The 18,336-nt window shown below is 38.0% G+C and overlaps 1 protein-coding gene across 1 annotated transcript in view; it reads left to right on the top strand.

Annotated features, from left to right (window-relative positions):
• LOC122066514 (sodium/calcium exchanger NCL-like) overlaps positions 1-18,336 on the top strand; it is a 36,551-nt gene that overhangs the window by 8,144 nt on the left and 10,071 nt on the right. The window contains exons 4-6 of the mRNA XM_042630328.1: positions 16,679-16,824; positions 16,904-17,180; positions 17,267-17,569. Coding sequence (XP_042486262.1) covers positions 16,679-16,824; positions 16,904-17,180; positions 17,267-17,569 — 726 coding nt within the window. The remainder of the gene's footprint in view (positions 1-16,678; positions 16,825-16,903; positions 17,181-17,266; positions 17,570-18,336) is intronic.

The raw sequence follows: 18,336 nt of genomic DNA, 5'->3' as shown, positions 1-18,336 counted from the left end.
ACTTACCTGAATCAAAGGGCCTTGTAGAATAAGAAGAAGAAAACATGAAGAAGAAAAGAACACTTGAAGATGAACCTCTTGGACTTCTCGCCGCAAAGAGTCAATTGGATCAAACACCAATTCCTTCAGCCTTGATCAAACACAAGACAACTCTTCATAAAGAAGACAATAGCAACAACCATTATTTTTTATCAAAATCATTCTAGGCTTTTAGGAGCCTCCTCTTCTTTATTTATAATGTTAATGGGGAAGGGAATTACAAAATAGAAGGTTCCTCAAAAAGGAAACTAAATATTCTCCTAATACAATAGTTACTAAAACTGAAATTAGAATCTAATGAAAATAGAAACTAGTCTAGACAGAAATTAGAAACTAACAATGACTTGAAATTAGAAACTAATTTAGGTATTGAAATTAGAAACTAAATAACCCCATCTAAAAAGGAAACTAAAGAAAAAGGAAACAAATCACTGAATCCCGTATTCAATCTTAGAGCCTCCCTTTTAGACCCATAAAAGTGGTCTATTACCCTCAAAACACATAGGATCAAAGGCCCAATATGTATGGAACCCAACCCTAAGCTTATTCCTAATAAAACAAGCCTATTTTGGTAATTAATCTGCATCACTTTGCTAAACCATGCATTAAGTCATCCATCTGTTCCAAATTGTAGCTTACTACTTTCATCTAACCTTGATTGGGTGCATACATGCTAATAATGTTGACCACCTCTTTATTATGCACAAACTTTATGGATAGGATCCTATCCCCAACTTTTTGATATCCACAACCTTGTTCTTTAGGTTTTTATCTGCTACAACACCAATTCCACTTCTGCTACTTTGATTGCCCGCATATCAGAGCTTGAAATCATCCAACATCTTAGCTTTATTACCCTTCCATCTAGTCTCTTGAACACATACGATGTTCATCCTTCTTCTCCTCATAACATCTATGAGCTTCATACTCTTACACATTAGCAATCTAATGTTCCATGAAGCAAATCTAATCCTCCGCCCATGGTCCACATTCTTAACTCGCCTCTGAACATGCTATAGTGTTTGGTGGTGCTGCGTATCGTTTATGTGGGATGCCATATCAAAAGGACAAAAGGACATAGAACAATATGATAAAACAAAATAAAAGAAGGTAATAAAAAAGGACAAGGATCCATGCAAGGGGTGATTGGCTTAATATAGTAAGGTGCCGGCTGCCTACCTGACGCACCAATATAAAAAGTACGATAAGAAAATGTAGAAGTTAAAGGCAAAAAGATAAGGTAAAAGGAGAAGGGGTGGGGGAGAATCTAACCCAAAGGACTATTGTTATCAACAAATACAGGTAAGACACAATACATAGACACCAAAGATAGCGGGCAAGAAGGAACAAGAAATCAATTATCATGCAACAAAAACATATGTGAAGCCTACTATGAATAATATGTGAAGGAAAGAAAAGCTAATGAAAGATAAATAATTAACAATAGCTTGAGAAATAAAGAAGGGGCCCTAAAGCATTGGCAAAACAGCATGGGCAATTAGGTAAATACGAGGTGAAATTTAGTAAGTAAACAAGTGAATCAACAAAAAAATGGTAGTAAAGAGAGAATATTGCAGTTTGCAGGGTAATAAATAAATGATCGCAAGTCTACGCCCATGCACAAGAGATAAATGCCGATTGTGCTCTCTAAGAAGGGTCACTCAAAGGAGATGTAAGTGTATGCCCTAACAAACAAAATAAAAGGAAGCGAAGCATACATACAACAGCTCACGCATGGAAAATTGGTGTACCAAAGTAGAGATAAATGAATATAAGGCAACAAGTAAAATGAAAAAAAGCAGAGTAAGTTGACACACAAAGCTACCTATTGAAAAAACAGAGAATGTTAGGGATGGTATGGGTTTTAAACATGTAGGTTTATTAAAACAGGACTAAAAAAAAGGCACTATACTCATACAAGTCAAGAAATTATTAGATAAATACATGCATTTAATGTTCAAAACAACTGTAACATCCAATATTAATGCTTACATGTTTTACGATTCATTATAAGTTCTAAGACATAGCATCCAATATCATCCAAAACCAATTCCAAATTCATACACCACACAAAAAAAAAACATATCCATAGTCTTGTCGAGCAATGGGTCTTGGCTATGATGTTGCTCATTAACCTCAACATAGTCAACACACTCCCGGAGTGAGGCATGTTCAGTTGGACTTAAGAGTCATCTCTTTAGAAACACTTTTCAGCAAATGCTTCAGTTTGCTGCTCAATTTCGGGATTCGTGCATTGAATTTTAGTTGAAGGTGATATTATGAGAAATGTAGGCCTTCTAGTTAGCTTCTTGTTGGCGAAGAATCATGTCGATCGAAGTTCAGGAGAGAGAGATATGGTCAGTTAAGTAGCCGTTATGTTCAACAAGTCTCAAGTCTTAGAAACAACAAACTAGGGAACTTGTTTTAAACACATCTTAAACATGTTTAAAACGGGAATGCTTGTTGTTTGCCTTTTTTCCCGTATCTTTGGGAAGTATATGGAAAAATGCGTTTTAAATGGTAAAAAGCGAAAACGCCATTTTAATGCGTTTTTGCTAACTAGGGATGGGACCAATTTTAACACGTTTTTGCTAACTAGGGATGAGACTGAATGGAGGTGAGTTTATCCTTTTATGTACATTAATTCCGCTACTATTAATCGAGGGTTTCAGTTCTCCAGTGAAGATGGTTTCTACATATGGTATAAGAGCCCTCTGCATTTATATTCTGTTAAATTCCATATGTGTTTTTCGGCCTTACTTCTTTGTCGGAACACATGGTTGTTGTGTTTTGTTTATATTAAAAAAAAAAAAAATAAGAACTTGTTGGTTACAGAGAACGAAGGGTCACAACCTCCAGATTTGGCCGGTGTTCCTTTTAGCTAGCCATGGCCATCGCTGGTAGCCAGCCATACAAGCTGCAGTAGAGGCAACCACGGTTGGCTGTTAAGTTCATGTTGAGTCATTGGTTTAGGGGTTTATTCTTTCTAGTGGAAGTTTTGCATAGGAGGTCATGGGGGTTTTTATTTTATTTTACGGACTTCAGACCACAGCCAAATAGTCTCCGGCCCTTGCAAGCGCACCAGGTCTTTGCATGAACAGCCAGTGCCAGCAAGGCCGTGCGATAATGGGGTTTTGCTACTGGTTTTCGGAATTTCAGAAGTGGTTGGATTTTTGAGCTTCCAGCAAAAAGACCCTTGACGGAGGGTTGTTAGAGTGCGGTGAGGGAAGATAATTCTTTCCTCCCATCATTCTGTGTGCTTTTGTGGGAGGTCAATATTCTGTCTGATTCGGAGTATAAAATTTTGTGCTCGCATTATGTAACCAAGTTATGATACTTCGGACATCTGGTGATGATTTGAAATGTCTCGATAACATCAATTTAAATTAAATTATGTTATTTGTGGATGTATTATGCTGTTAGTTTTGGAACCAAATTGTCACATAATGGTTTTTGGGGACACCAAATTATTATATTGGGTTCATGATGCATTTTATTTATGAAATTGCCACTGAGGGACTTTAATGTTGTCACATTATTGAAAAGTCCATGAGGTTTAAGGAAAGAGGCAATTTTGTAAATGCATATTTGGGTATTAGCTATATTGCAACTAAAACATGGAAATAGACATCGATCCCCACTGGGAAGTTGGTAGTTTTCATGCATATAAGTTGTGATAAGATAGAGTGATAAGCATTCAGATCATGGGGTTCTGATGGCCCACAGGTACAGGGTTTCTCTTGTTTTGGATGCAATGCATTATACTCTTATTGATTAAAGGTTCTGACCTTTGCAAGTTGCAGTCTTAAGCCCACAAGAAGAATGTGATGAGCACTGGTTTACTGTTGAATAATCTACATGGGTTGATATCAACACTGAGAATACAGGTTGTAGTATGTTGCAGTCCTAGCCCATAGGCAAGTTGTGATAAGCTATGGTTTGTTACTGATATTAGCATGAGTTGATTTTAGTCTAAGGTTTTGTGAGCATGTCACTTGTTCGATTATGCTTGACAATCAATTCAGACTCCAATTTTGACTGGGATAACTATGCTGATTGGAGGGATAAAACTTTCCTTACCCTTGGGTGAATGGATATAGACTTGAAGCTCCGTTTGGATCAGCCCGCTGCTCTCATGGATTCTAGTAAGCCAATTGACAGGGCTAATTTTGAGAAGTGGGACTGGTTTAACTGCCTTAGTATGATGTTCCTTAAGGCTAATGTTAGCAAGAGCATCAGGGGGTCGAGTCCTGAATGTACTGAAGTAAAAGATTACTGGAAGACAATCAACAACCAGTTTGTGAGCTCTGACTTGCTGACACTCTGAGGAAGTTCAGCGCCCTTAAGTACAATGGCGACAGTGTATGCATGAGCACATCATAAAGTTAAGGGATATAACGACTCAACTTAATTTCTTGAATGTAGGTATGTCTGAGTCCTTTTTGGTGTACTACATCCTCAACACTCTACAACAACTCAGCCTTATCCCAACTAAATGGGGTCGATTACATTGATCCTGACCCTCAATCAGCTTTATTCTAGGTCATACTTGATATCAAGCCTAAGCTATGCATGTCTTTTCTCACCACTTCTCCTAAGTTCATTTTAGGTCTGCCCCTTGCCCCTTTTGCCCCTTCAATCTGAATCAAAGTTCTTCTCTGTACTGGAGCATCCAAAGGCCTCTGTTGAACATGGCCATACCATCCTCAACATTATCCCTCAGGATTTTGGACCTTTTAAGTTCTCCTACAACATGCAAAAGCAGAAATGGTCAATTAATGAACTTGTAACAATGTGTGTTCACGAGGAGTAAGGAGAAAGTGTACCCTTGATCACTTGAGAGAATGGGCACTCCAGAAAGTCCTAGCTGAAGAAGGGTAAAAATCCTATGAAGAAAGAAGGCTTTAAGGAGCCCAAATGCTTTTTTTGCCGAAATAAGGGACACTTCAAGATGGACTGCCTTCAGTTCAAGCGATGGCTAGAAAAGAAAGGTACATCCTACCTTCGTTTTGAATCTAATTTGGTTAATACTTATCACAATAATTGATGGATTGACTCTAGTTCTACGATCCATGTGGCCAATTGATGAGTTAAAACAATAGCAAACCTATGAGAAACGTGAATTGCAGTAATCCAAAACACAACAGAAACTTTGATTAAATAGAACTCTAAAATGATGAACCTGATGAAGGTGAAATTAAGATATCCTAAATAACCTATATGGGGCTTAAGTGGTAGAAATATCAAAAAAACCTAACGGTTGGATGGTGAGAAACTGACATGGACAGAAATTATCAATTCCTAAAACAGCAAAATAATAAGTTGAGAAAACTGAGATAACTCACTAACAAGCCATCCGATGAACACAAAATTTATGTTGAATGGAGTAGAGATAGAGGAGAGTACATAGTTTAATATCAATTCAAACTGCTGGTTAGATTCTTAGAATCTATCGGCTGAAGTTTAAACTAGGTTGCTGTCCAACAGTAGATATCAGCCATCAAAACAGTGTGCTGGACATCAACTAACAGAATATGAAAGGGACTTAACAACAATGTTAGAAATTAGGTAATAGCAAAGTAGTTTAGAAGTCACCTAGGGATGCCCATGGTGAAAGTTAGGTTGTTGGGATGCTGGAACAGTGTATGACAGAGAGGAAATCTCAACATAGACTAGAGAAAAGAAGAAAAGGATATGATCAATTGGTAGCACCACCTATTGCCTGCAGTTGAGCATCACCATCTTCCCTCTTAAGATTCACCACTTTGGTTGCCACTTGCTTCACCACAAATGCTGTGACTGACCATAGTGCACACACTCACATAGAGCATAGTTTTCTCAAAACATCAAATCTATGGGTTAGCTGCCCCTTTCTCATTATTTATAATAACCAATGGCCACTATAAAAAATTCGTAACCCTTATATTATGTGGGCTTACTTGGCTGCCAAGGTATTTAGGGCAACAAAGAAGACCTACTCCCAAATATACACCAATTGACAGCTAGCCCAACAGTGATGCAGCAGTTCAAAGCTTGAAGAAGAGGACAAAAATAAAAGTCAGAAAATACTATTCACGAATTACTGTTCTAGTGAAACAGTAATTTGGGTCATATTTTCTTATTTTAGTTTAGTTAAGTTTCTATATTCTGTCTTGTCTCGGGCAGCAAGCCACATGGACAACTTCTAGAAGATTGGATTTGTTTCTTTAGTTTGAAGTTTCCTTTTTTGTGTTGAAAATCAATTAGAACTAGCTAGTTATCTCTTGAAGATTGTAAATTTCTATTTTATTTCTTTCTTAGTGAGCAAGTTATTATTTGTTAGGAAATTTGTGTCTTAAGTCTATAGGCTTTTAAATTTAGTTGCCATTTATTGAGTCCCTAACCTCTACTATATAAAGAGGCATTGCTGCAACCCAAAGATGGAGATTAATTAATGAAGTTTGTTTGTGAGCTACGCTTACTCCTTGGACCTGAGAAGGTTCATCAACAGAGAGAGTTGAGGGTGAGAGACCCAGGCTGAGATAGCCGTTCCCCTACTCCCTTTCATCTACAATTGATTATCACCCTCTTCCCTTTCATTCCTTTCTGTTTTATCATTAATTATTGAGAAATTGACTGGTTGGATCAGGCCTATTGAAGTCCTTGAGACCAGCAGCAGTTAACTTGAAGAACAGCCAGAATTCCCTAATCAATACAGCAGCAAAGTGGAGTTTCTTGGAGAAGGGTCGAACCTCAGATCTATCAGATCCAACAGCCAATCACTAGGCCCTTTTAGACTTTTATTCCACACCCCCAAAGGACCACTCAACCAGCTTTTGGTGGTCTTTGGAGGCCAGGTCTGCTGGCTATAGAAAATCTCCCAATCGAACTTTTCTAAACCCTAAATCTATCTGTGGTATCTGTGATCTTGATTGCTTCCCTACCTTTTTGATGGATTCCAGCCAATTTTGGAGCATTGATTGGAGGTGTTCACAGCCACAATCAACCAAAATTTCAGGCTCATCTGAGTGCCGGTGTGTGAGTTGTCAATTTTCTTTTATTTCAGCCTATTTCTTTAATCTGAGTAATTTTTCTCGGGGTCCAGATCTGAAAGTTAAATCTGAGTTGGTATGGAGCTTGCATAATTATTGGGTTTGTTTGCCTAGGTGAATAACCTGACATCAAGCAATAGAGCATTCACCCCCATTTATCGAGAAGCCAATGATTTCATGATGATCTTTTCCCCCTTGGGGTTAGGGAATGATCCATCACATCTGATCTAATATCCACAACTATGGAAGATCTGGAACGGGTTATTTAGCAAAAAATTATAAAATTCTTCTCGATCCACAAGTGAGATATAGTAGCACAAAAGGCTACCTTCCCAATGTTACCAACCTGGTCAGGTGAAAACTCCTTAGCAACCCACTTGGCTTCGGGTTCCTAGCAAAACAAAGCCAGCTAATGCCACTCCCGAGCTGTCTAGTGAAGTTGCATTCAAAGAATAGGTGGTTTTCTACATTCTGACCCTGACCATCAAAAGCAACAGTGAGGAGCCAGATGCACATTCCTTTTCTTTATCTGATCAGAGGTAGGAAGTGCATCTGCGAAGCATCTCCAAGAAGCAAAGGACTGCCTGGGTATACGAAATGAAATCACACAGCTGCTGCCCAATTAACTTTAGGACTTCGATTCCCGAGAATGTCCCAAGCCGATCTGGAACTAAAGAGACTCGTGCTATTTGCTTTCCAAAGTACTCGATCCGGTTCAAAAGCTTTCAACCTTCTAATGTTGTTGAGTTGTCCCGACACTTCCACTATATTGCTCGATCTAAATGGTCCTGGGTTCCCACCCTATCAACAAAAATCGATTGCACAAGGAAGTATCCGAACCTGCATCGTAACGGATCCAATCACCAAATCTTGATGAGAACTCCCTCTTGACACCGTGGATCAAGCCATAAGTTGGTTCCATCACTATTACCACTATTGTGTTGGACCATGTGCTCAATCTTAACTCTATACTTAAAGATCTTGAAAGATCTTTGCAGCTCCAAATCTCTCCCACGCAAGCTGGTTGCATGGGGCCCTCACCAATTTCCATTAACAATACCACATGAACAGTAACACCTGAACAGTCTTCTTCCTTGAACTGCATTGCCAGTACTATGCAAAGCTTTCTGCAGACAAGACCACTGAAGGAAGATGAGAGGTGAGTCTACTCCTACCGGGTGCAATCTTTAGTAGAGGTCAGGGTCTACAGGCTGATGCTGTAGTCTGGTTTTGCACTAGACTTTTATATTCCATCTTTTTCCAAAAACCTTGTCTTTGTTTCGAGATTGACACCTAAAAATTTTTAAAGATGGTACATTTGTTAATTTGTACAAAAACAACATTTTAATAGGTTATGGTTCTTTAGTTAATGGATTACATCTTTTGCATTTAGGCGCAGTATTTGAAAGTAATTTATTTACTTCCTCTAGTTATAGTGGCACTAAAAGAACAATTGTGAATGGGAATTCTTCCAAACTATGGAACCAAAGATTAGATCACATCTTTGTGGATAGACTTAAAAGATTGGTGAGTGATGGAGATCTTGAGTCTGTAGACTTCATTGACTTTAGTACTTATGTGGACTTCATTTAAGGTAAGTAGACCACCAAAAACAATAGGTGCCAGACAAAGCACTCAGACTCTTGAGATCATACATACGGATATTTTTGAACCATTTACCATACCCTATTTGAATGGTCAGGGATATTTTGTCTCATTCATTGATGATCATACTAGATATATAAATGTATCTCTGCCTTATAGTTCACAAGGATGAGGCACTTAATGACTTCAAGAATTACATAACAGTTGTAGAGAAACAAATCGGTAAGGTGATTAAGATAGTTAGATTAGACAGAGGTGGTGAATGCTATGAAAAGTACACTAAATCTGGACAGAGATCAAGTCCACTTTCCCATTACCTTATATATACCATTCCTGGGTCTCCGGACCAAAATGGTGTTGCTTAAAGCTTACGAAAATGGTTAAGAGTGTGATCAATGACTCCAGTCTTCCATTGACCTTGTGGATGAAGCCCTAAAGACTGAATGTATATACTGATTAAGGTATCATAAAAGCCAGTGACAAAGGCTCATTCTGAGCTGTGGAGAGGATGGAAGCATAGCTTAACGCATACATGTGTGTGGGGTTGTCTAGTCTTGGTAATGGTTACACTTTACAATCGACAAGAGAAGAAGTTAGACCTCGGAGTCAGTGAATTTTTCATTTTCTATCCAGGGAGGTCTAAAGGTTACATGTTCTTTTGTCCCTCTAACTCACCTACCATTGTTGAATCTAGGATTGCCAAGGATCTAAAGGATGGTAGCAACAGTAGGAGTCTACAATCATGGAACATTCAGTTTGATGAACCACTAGTTCATGTTCTGTCTCCCGCACATGAAAGTGAAGGATTTATTCATTTGCATATTGTTTATGGGGGTCATCATCACATAAACCTGTACCTCATGATAACTAAGTTGTTCCTGAACCTTTAATTTAATATAAGGATAATGAAATTGAATAAACAAGTTTAAGAAGATCCTCAAGAGTTAGAATACCGACAATTTCTTCTGATTACCATGTTTAACTATAAGATTGTGAGGTTGATGAAGGAATTGAAGAAAATCCAACATCGTTCTCACAAGCCATGTGATGTAGTGATTGCATTTTGAGGCTCAATGCTATGAAGGAAGAAATGGATTCTGTGGCAAATAATCGATTTTGGGAACTTGTTGAGTTTCTAGAGAGTGCCTTCATTGTGGGGTGTAAATGGGTTTATAAATCAAAAGGGATCCTATTGGCAACATAGAGTGATTCAAGGCCCAACTTGTGGTGAAAGGGTTGAAGAAAAAATAAGATATTAATTATAATGAAACCTTTTTACCTTTCGCAAGAAAATATTCTTTGAGAATCGTCACGACTCTTGTAGTTCATTCTGATCTCAAACTGCATCAGATGATTGTCAAAATTGCATACCTAAATGGGACTTTTTTGGAGGACGTATATATGGAACAATCAGAAGGATTCTCATCAAATAATGAAGGGCATTTTAGTCTATAAGCTCAAGAGATCCATAAATGGATTGGAACAGGCTTCTCGACAGTGGTACCTTAAGTTTGACAACATAAATACTTCCTATGGTTTTGTGGAGAATTCAGCTGATTAGTGTGTCTCCATTCATAGTTGTCACGGCGCCAAAGCAAACCAAGGCATTTGAGGGCTGCCTAAGCATTTAGGTAACAAGTTTTCCACCTTATGGCGACCACGACCAAGTGTTATTTTTTATTTTCCCTATTTTCTAACATTATTAAGTATGCTACATATACCTTGTATCATAAAAAATCAACATTAAGCCTAGGGGTGTCGACCGGTTAGGTCGGGCCGGTCTCGGTCGGGCTTAATCGATCTTGACCACTTGGAATCCTTGTACCGTGAACGCCCGTTTAAGTAAACGGGCCTAGCTTTGGGGGGCATGGTACGGTTTATAATTAGGCCGGTCGGTGTCGGTCTTTAATCGGGGTTCCTTAAACAGGTCTTAACCGGGCTATGGACCTATTCTAAACGGGTTTTAAACGGGCTTTAAACTGCCTACCCTAAATTTTTTTTTTTAAGTTGGTTGAATGCCCAAAAATATGTGAGGCAAATCTTTAATAAAAAAGAGAAATGATATGAGATTATGGTTGTTCTTACAAAGAAAAAGAAGAGATTATGACCTTTACAACTTACAAAATAAAACTTAATTAAATCAAGTCCTATTACAAAGCAAAGGGTAAGAAAGCTTAATTTGTTTCTTACTAGTAGTGGCAAAATAGGAATTTTATGCAGTATTAAAGGGGGTCGGGCTAGGTCAGGTTGGGTTGGGCTACAACGAGTCGGAGCCGGGCATATAAACGTGTCGGTTCGGTCGTGCCTACTAGTGCGGGCTTAGAATTGACACCCCTAATTAAGCCACATCAAAACTTAACATTAAGCCACACCAAATCATAAAAAATCAACATTGAGTCATAAAAGATCAACAATTAGAGAAATGCTCTTGTTCTATAATAAGTTGGACTGGTCAAATGATTTTTACATCAGACATTTTGTATTAGTATAGCACAAAATCAGCTTTCCAACAAGTCTAAGATTACTTAAAAATCTGAGTTGTAATGATAAAGTTATGTTCTGATCAAACTTATTTTAAAGTGCGCAAATTCTGTTAAAATCTCCTGAATAGAAATAATTTTATGGACATAAAAAAAAATATTATGTTATCAGACTTTTTTTTTTTAGCAATGTTTTACCATGATATGATTTATAAAATTTTCAGAATTGAGAAAAACCCTAGCAAATGAAAGTTGAAAATCCCTCCTATAACCAAAAATTTAGTATTTATTTTTGGACTAGGGGGTTAGCTTTTTACCTTTTTGGAATTTGATTTTTAAATTGTTTTTATTGGATTCAAATAGGGGGTATTTACTTATTTATAAATAATAGTTAAATGATAGTTGGCATAAATAAGTACTAAAATATAAGGCGACAGTCGCTTAGGCCCCAGGAAAACCGCTTGGACGCCAAGGTGCCGCTTTGACAATTATGTCTCCATTAAGACCAAAGCAAGTTGTTTCACGATTTTAGTACTATATGTGGTTAACACATGGTTCAAGAAGTTTATTGACACCATCAAATTTTTCACATTTCGACAGTATCGCAGCAACCCAATACCATATAGCTTGTGAATTCGGTTTCGACATGTTTCGACTAAAATTCCCACATTTCGACCGAAATGTTGGAAATTTCAACTGAACTAGTTGGTTTGGGTCGAACCAGCCATTATATAACATGCTTTTAAGAAAGCGAAGCCTTCTATTCTCAAAAATTCGACTCTCCCCTTATTTTTTCTCTATGCCCAAAAAGCTTTAATCTAAGCTTGGATCTTGCAAAATCTACCTAAGGAAGGCAACTTGGACCAAATGGTGATAGCGGCTTTGAGAGTGCCGGATCAGTTGCATCGCATTATGGGTATCCACCATATGGTGTATATGTCGGTGGACCATCCTTCGATAGCACCAGTTCATTTGGATATAGTGATGGGTATGGACAGTATGGTGGATCTTCTACCTTATTTGGATAGGAGGGTAGTTCATGTGGTGGGTGATCTTTTGTTGATAGTATCTTTGGGTATCCATCCCAACCTTGTGTGCCATATTCACATCCTATCACTGTGATTGAGCCCCTAGGCTGGGATACCTAGTTGATGTGATGCATCTTATAGATGGGCAATGACGGACTACCAAAACAATTGGACCCAAAACATGTCATCGGATGCTTATGTGGTGCATTCAGAGGAACAACTACGACATCTACAATGGTACGCGGCTCGTGGACTGGAAGTCTAGAACTGCCTAGACACTCTACCTGGAATTGACTTTTGAGTGTTGAGTATTAAGTGTGAGTGTTGAGTCAAATTGACTGTTGAGTGTTGAGAGATAACTCATTACGATGTGATATAATTATTTATTTTGGATCCTTTGTATTATGTATTATGTACTTATGTAGATTGGAGATTACATATAGTGTAGACTGTGCACTTATATAATATAGTTGCAGACTTTCAGTCAACGACTCAACATACATTACCAAACTTTTGGTTCATGCTATAAGTATGACTTTGTGTTTTTTTTTTTTTTTTCTATGAAACTAATTATGTGAATGTGTTAGAAATGTCTAAAATAGGATGTATACAAAAATCAGACGAAATATAAGTGTAGGTTTCGACCGAAATTTCGGTCTCCCCAAGGGTCGAAACCCGATACCTTGAACCTTGCGATAACATACTCTTGGCTAGTAATGATCTAAAATGTTGCACGAGACGAAATAGTTCTTACCATGTAAATTTCTATATGAAGGATATGGACGAAGCCTTTTATGTCTTAGGCATAGAAATTCACATATCTGACGAGACCTTAGGATTATTCGAAAAGGGTTATTATATCGGAAAGATATTGGAATGTTTGAGGATGAGTTCATTAAGTACATCACTTATTGTTAACGGTGACAAACTCAGTCTAGAACAATGTCCGATGACAACTTTAGAGGAGCAAGAAATGTATATCATCTCATATGTAATGTAGAACTGATTTGGACTAGTCAAACCAATTCAAAACTGCAGGATTTTTTTATCAAAGAAAAACCATAAACCAGCCCAATCATTTGCACAGAAAATCAGATTATAAAAGACAACAGACTAAACAAGAACAGGCTATCGACTGCAAATCAGTAGGGACAGATCACTATAATTGATAACAGGGATTGGTAAAGGCTTCAATTAGGTTCAATTCAGCTTAGTAACATGGACCATAGTCCAAAGCAACAATAGAAATTAAATCAGACCTATCGGTTCCTGTTCTGGACAGTACAGGTCACTAAAAGACGAAAACATGGAGATTTTCAATATCTCGAATGACTGGTCAGAATCAGCCAATACTTGGGTCGAGTCTTACTTTGATAAGGGGGAAGAGTCGACCAAAAGTATAGCCCAAGACAGGGCTGGACCTGCTTCTGGTGGCAGAGGCCGATTGGGGATTCTGCAGAAATTTCTGGGCAGAAGTTAGAATTAAATACCTGGCTCGATGGATCAGCAGTAAACCCTTGAAGAAGAAAACCCTTTGAAGAGGAAGAACACTAGAAGAATAAGTAGATCCTCCTGGGCTTCTCACCGCAACGAGTCGTTGGATCACACACCAACCCGCACTTTGATCAAACACAAAGTAAACTCACAAGGAGAAGCAGCGACAGCAGCATATGGATATTCATAAAATCGTTGGGCTTAATGGGAGCCCTCCTCTTTATTTATAACTTTGATGGAATGGTTACAAAATTAGAAACTTACATAGTTACTAAAAACTGAAATAGGAAACTTGTAAAATAGCAAATCTTCTTAGTTACTAAAACTGAAAATAGAGACTACTGAATACTGAAATAGAAACTAGATCCCATCAAAGAAAGCAAAAATCCCTAGCTGTCCTTGCCCTGGCCGACTGCCCTTTTCTTCCTCCTTGCATATGTCTTTAGTGCTGCATCAATATGCGTCTACAGTAAGCAATCTGATGTATGCACAAGGCCAAAAAAATCCTGGTATGCCACATTGAAATGTAACGAAGAAATTTTTTTGATACTTTTGGGGCACCAAGGACCACATGTTGACATATCAACAAGTGGTGATTTGGAGCTGATTGGATATTCGTTCTCAGATTATGCTGGATGTGGAGATACAAGAAGGGTCCACTTCAGGATACATTTGTATACTCACTAGAGGAGCAATATCCTAGAAAAGTGTGAAGCAACCAAAGATTGCATCCTTTATTTTGGAAGCAAAGGTCCGCAATGAGGCCATATCTTATGCATCATGGTTATGTTATTTTGTCACGACCTTTAGGTTATTCCGTCTATAGAGGCTGATACATATTTTCTATGACAACATCGCGGCAGTAAGATTCTCTAACAACAACGTGCGAGTCTATGAAGACACATTAGAGATTAAATACTTTGCTGGTAAAGAGGATTTTCAGGATCATCATGTAGCGATATAACACATTGGCACTGAGCCGATGATAGCTGATGCTTTCATTAAAGGACTTCCACCCAATGTATTTGTGGGACATGTGGGTCGTATGGGCCCTATATAAATCATTACATACCTTATGTTTTATCAATGATATTGCAATATTAAGTTGATAATTTTGAACCTTTTTTTCTTTCAATATGTTTCTGCAAATTAAGTCCTAAAATAATAGATGTCCATTCAGGATATAGGGTAATGAGGATTGGACCCTCCAATTGACTGTGGGGTTGATCCATGGTTAATTCTATAAAATGAAACTAACCATATAACTGATATAAGTGCTCATTGTGGAAATGACAGCCATGTACTGCCATGATTCATGGGTTGGAGTTTCATTTTGAATGTTGAAACACTAATGTTTAAAGTATGGCCATACATCAAATGAAGCTTCTAACATTACTTGGCATGTGGCAATATGGGACAAGTGGGAGAATGCTGGCTAATGTGGCCCAATTTCCACATGAGCATAATGAGGGGGGGGATTATCCATAACCAACGGTAACTCCCTTGATGGTAGGGACTTACACATACTTGGGTTATATTAGGTTTCGGTTTTGCTTTTGTATTGCCCACCATCCATTGCTGTAAGTAAGTGAGAGCCAGAAGTTAACCCTTGAGTGTGAGAGTGCATTGTTGGTGACTACTGGAGACGAAAAGGATGCCGGAGAAAACCACAAAAGGTTTCTGGAGTTGCATTGCAATTTTTGGAGGAATGATGGGACCAAATGGAGGTGAGTTTCATCTCCATTTTATGTAATTTAATTCTGCGACCATTAACTGAGGTTTTGGATCTCCAGTGAACATGGTTTCTACATTTTTTTCACCTTTATCCTTTTTATCAGTAATGAAGAAGATATCATGCTTAAAAACTTAAAAAAAAAAAAAAGAAAAAAAAGAGAGGAATTGACACATGAACAGGGGTAAAACTTCTGTCTGATGATTGCCACGATAAATATAGTACTAGAAATGTAATAAAGGCAATGGAATACATCAGATCTGGTAATTGTGGGGTTGGGGTCTTTGGTTTCTTGTTGTATGGTGTTTCTTGGAGTGCTTTGATGTCTTCTATCTGTAGTTTCTCTCTCACCTTTTGTCTCTAAAAAATTTCTTCTTCTATTGCTGATCAAAACCCAACTCACATGGATGGACAACCGCACACCAGATCTGGTGATTCAACTTGCTGAGGAATCTGGTGATTATCGGCCAACTTTGATTTCCACAGTAACTAGGGTTATAAAAATATGTTTTTCTGATTGGATCTAAATATAAACATAATACAATTTGATAATGTTCTTATAGTATCTCACAGAACCTCACAGGTATTGGATTTGAACTTCTTTGTTTTGAATTAGATCTTCCAACATGCTAATGAGATTTACACTTAATCGGCTGTGAAGATCAAACCATCATGTCTCTTGCATCCCTTAAACGTAGGTTGAAAACGAGGTTAATGAAACTTGCCATATTGAGAAGGTTCTAAAATATGGTCGTAGAAGTGTCTACAATTTTGTAGAATTTTAATTGTCCTTGTGTTGAGCTTATTGAATTGAAGCTAAACAGAGTTCTGGCTTACATACTGATGTCTTCTTATTCGTTAGTGGGTTAAAAGTTTCTTTATCTGAGTTGCCATGATTTTAAATCCGATATTATTATTTCTGACTTGCCCCACCCACCCCCCCCCCCCCCCAAACAAAAAGGCCATATCATTTCTCAATTAATTTTTTCTTTCGTCAATAACTGTCTAGCAATAGTCAACTTTCTAGCTATAGGACTGATGTTATTGTCATCTGGTAAAGTTGCTAGCTGGAAGTATAGGTACAACTCTTTCTTGTGCTGATTTTGGTTTTTCTCTATACCTTTTCGATGTAGAGTTGCTTGTTTCTGGTCATTGTATGGTAGGCAAGCTATTTGGTTTCTTTTTCTGATTGAGGATTTTGTCTCATCACAAATTAAATGGTCTGACTAATCCCCCCCCCCCCCCCAACCCAAAAAAAAAATGGTGCAGATTTTTCAGCCTTGGATACAGAGGAGAAGGCTTGCATATGCAAAGCATAAACATGTAATATCAGGGTTACTGAAACATTTGAAAATGCGTGCACTAGGAAGGCTCCTAACAGAGGATGGTCAACCTAACACAGAAGTTATTCGAAAGTTAGTCTATATTGTACTCACTATGCTTCTGTTGTTTGATACCACGTCCTAATTAATCATACTTTTCATTTAATAACAGGCTATTCAAGACAATTGATCTGGATTCAGATAAGCTTTTATCATCTTCTGAGCTAAGAGCATTGATCATAGGTATCCAGTTTGATGAGATAGACTTGGACAAGGATGATGCCGCCGAAAAACTATTGAGTGATTTTGATACATCTCGTGATCGTCATGTTGATGAGGAAGAGTTTGTGAAAGGAATCTCAAGATGGATTAATATAGCCAAGGGTAATGTGGCTTCATCTGGTGATCCAGGTCCTCACACAATAAAGTTTATAAATGATTTTCAACTGGTAAGTTTCTTTATGATGTGCCTTGTGCTGATTTGAAACCTTAGTGTAGCATTCTGATGCGTTCAAAATGCATATTGCATGTGCAGCAAACCAAAAAAGAACATTATCTGCTGGGAGATACGAGTGATGAGGCTGTAGAGGGTGTTGAGAATCCCAAGTGGACTTCTATTAAAGCAGTATTAATGTTGATATTGGGAACTATTATTGCTGCTGCATTTGCAGACCCCCTTGTTGATGCTGTTGACAACTTCTCCAGTGCTACAAGTATACCTTCATTCTTCATTTCTTTCATAGCTCTGCCCTTGGCTACTAACTCAAGCGAGGCAGTGTCAGCACTTATTTTCGCTAGCCGGAAGAAGCAGAGAACTTCTTCTTTAACCTTCTCTGAGGTTTGTTTTCTCTTTTCAGTTATTTTCTTGGAAATATCTAGAGTATAGGTTTGCTCATTGCTGCTGTGTTTTTCTCCAAAGGTTGCTGCTGTCTCAGTAATCCTTCAGTGTGTCCAACATGATTGAATTAAACTAGATCAATTGGGACTCTGCACCTGCTATTGGATACTTCCCTTGTTAGGAAAATATTGTTTGGGCGTCTCATCTTTTTAAGGAATCTTTGGACGGCACAGCTCGTGACACATTGTGTCACGTGGAATGGTGATATGACAATTCAGTCTGTTGGATAACTGGGGAATGGTCTGTATTTACCAGATGCCAAATTTCAGACTCTAATTCAACCTTAAACTTCCCATATATTGGCATTTCTCTTGTATTTTTCTGCTGTCCTATGTATTGGCATGCACCCTCCCATTGTGCTGGATTTAAAGGCTTTATTTTTCCACTTGGCCAACTCCATTTAGGTTGAAACTTGACATGTGTGCAGGAGACCTTGGGGTTTGCCTGTCCAAAACATTTGAGCCCTGCCTGTGCTGCAATGTGGCAGATATTTTTGCTGCCTAGAAAAGCCTTTCAGGCAGTCCGTCCAGAAAAACCATGCCCAATTTTCTTCTTAATAATAAGAACTGATGTATGTTGAGGATTCCTTATGATTAATTTAATTCTAATGCATCTTCCAATTGAATTATTTGCAAGAAGTACTAACACAATCTCCCTTTTCTGTAGAAAGTACCATTTAGTTGAATACAATGTCGTCTATGGAGGAA

This window comes from Macadamia integrifolia, unplaced genomic scaffold, assembly GCF_013358625.1.
Source record: "Macadamia integrifolia cultivar HAES 741 unplaced genomic scaffold, SCU_Mint_v3 scaffold2426, whole genome shotgun sequence".
Lineage (NCBI taxonomy): Eukaryota > Viridiplantae > Streptophyta > Magnoliopsida > Proteales > Proteaceae > Macadamia > Macadamia integrifolia.
This window is presented reverse-complemented; position numbering and strand designations above follow the sequence as displayed.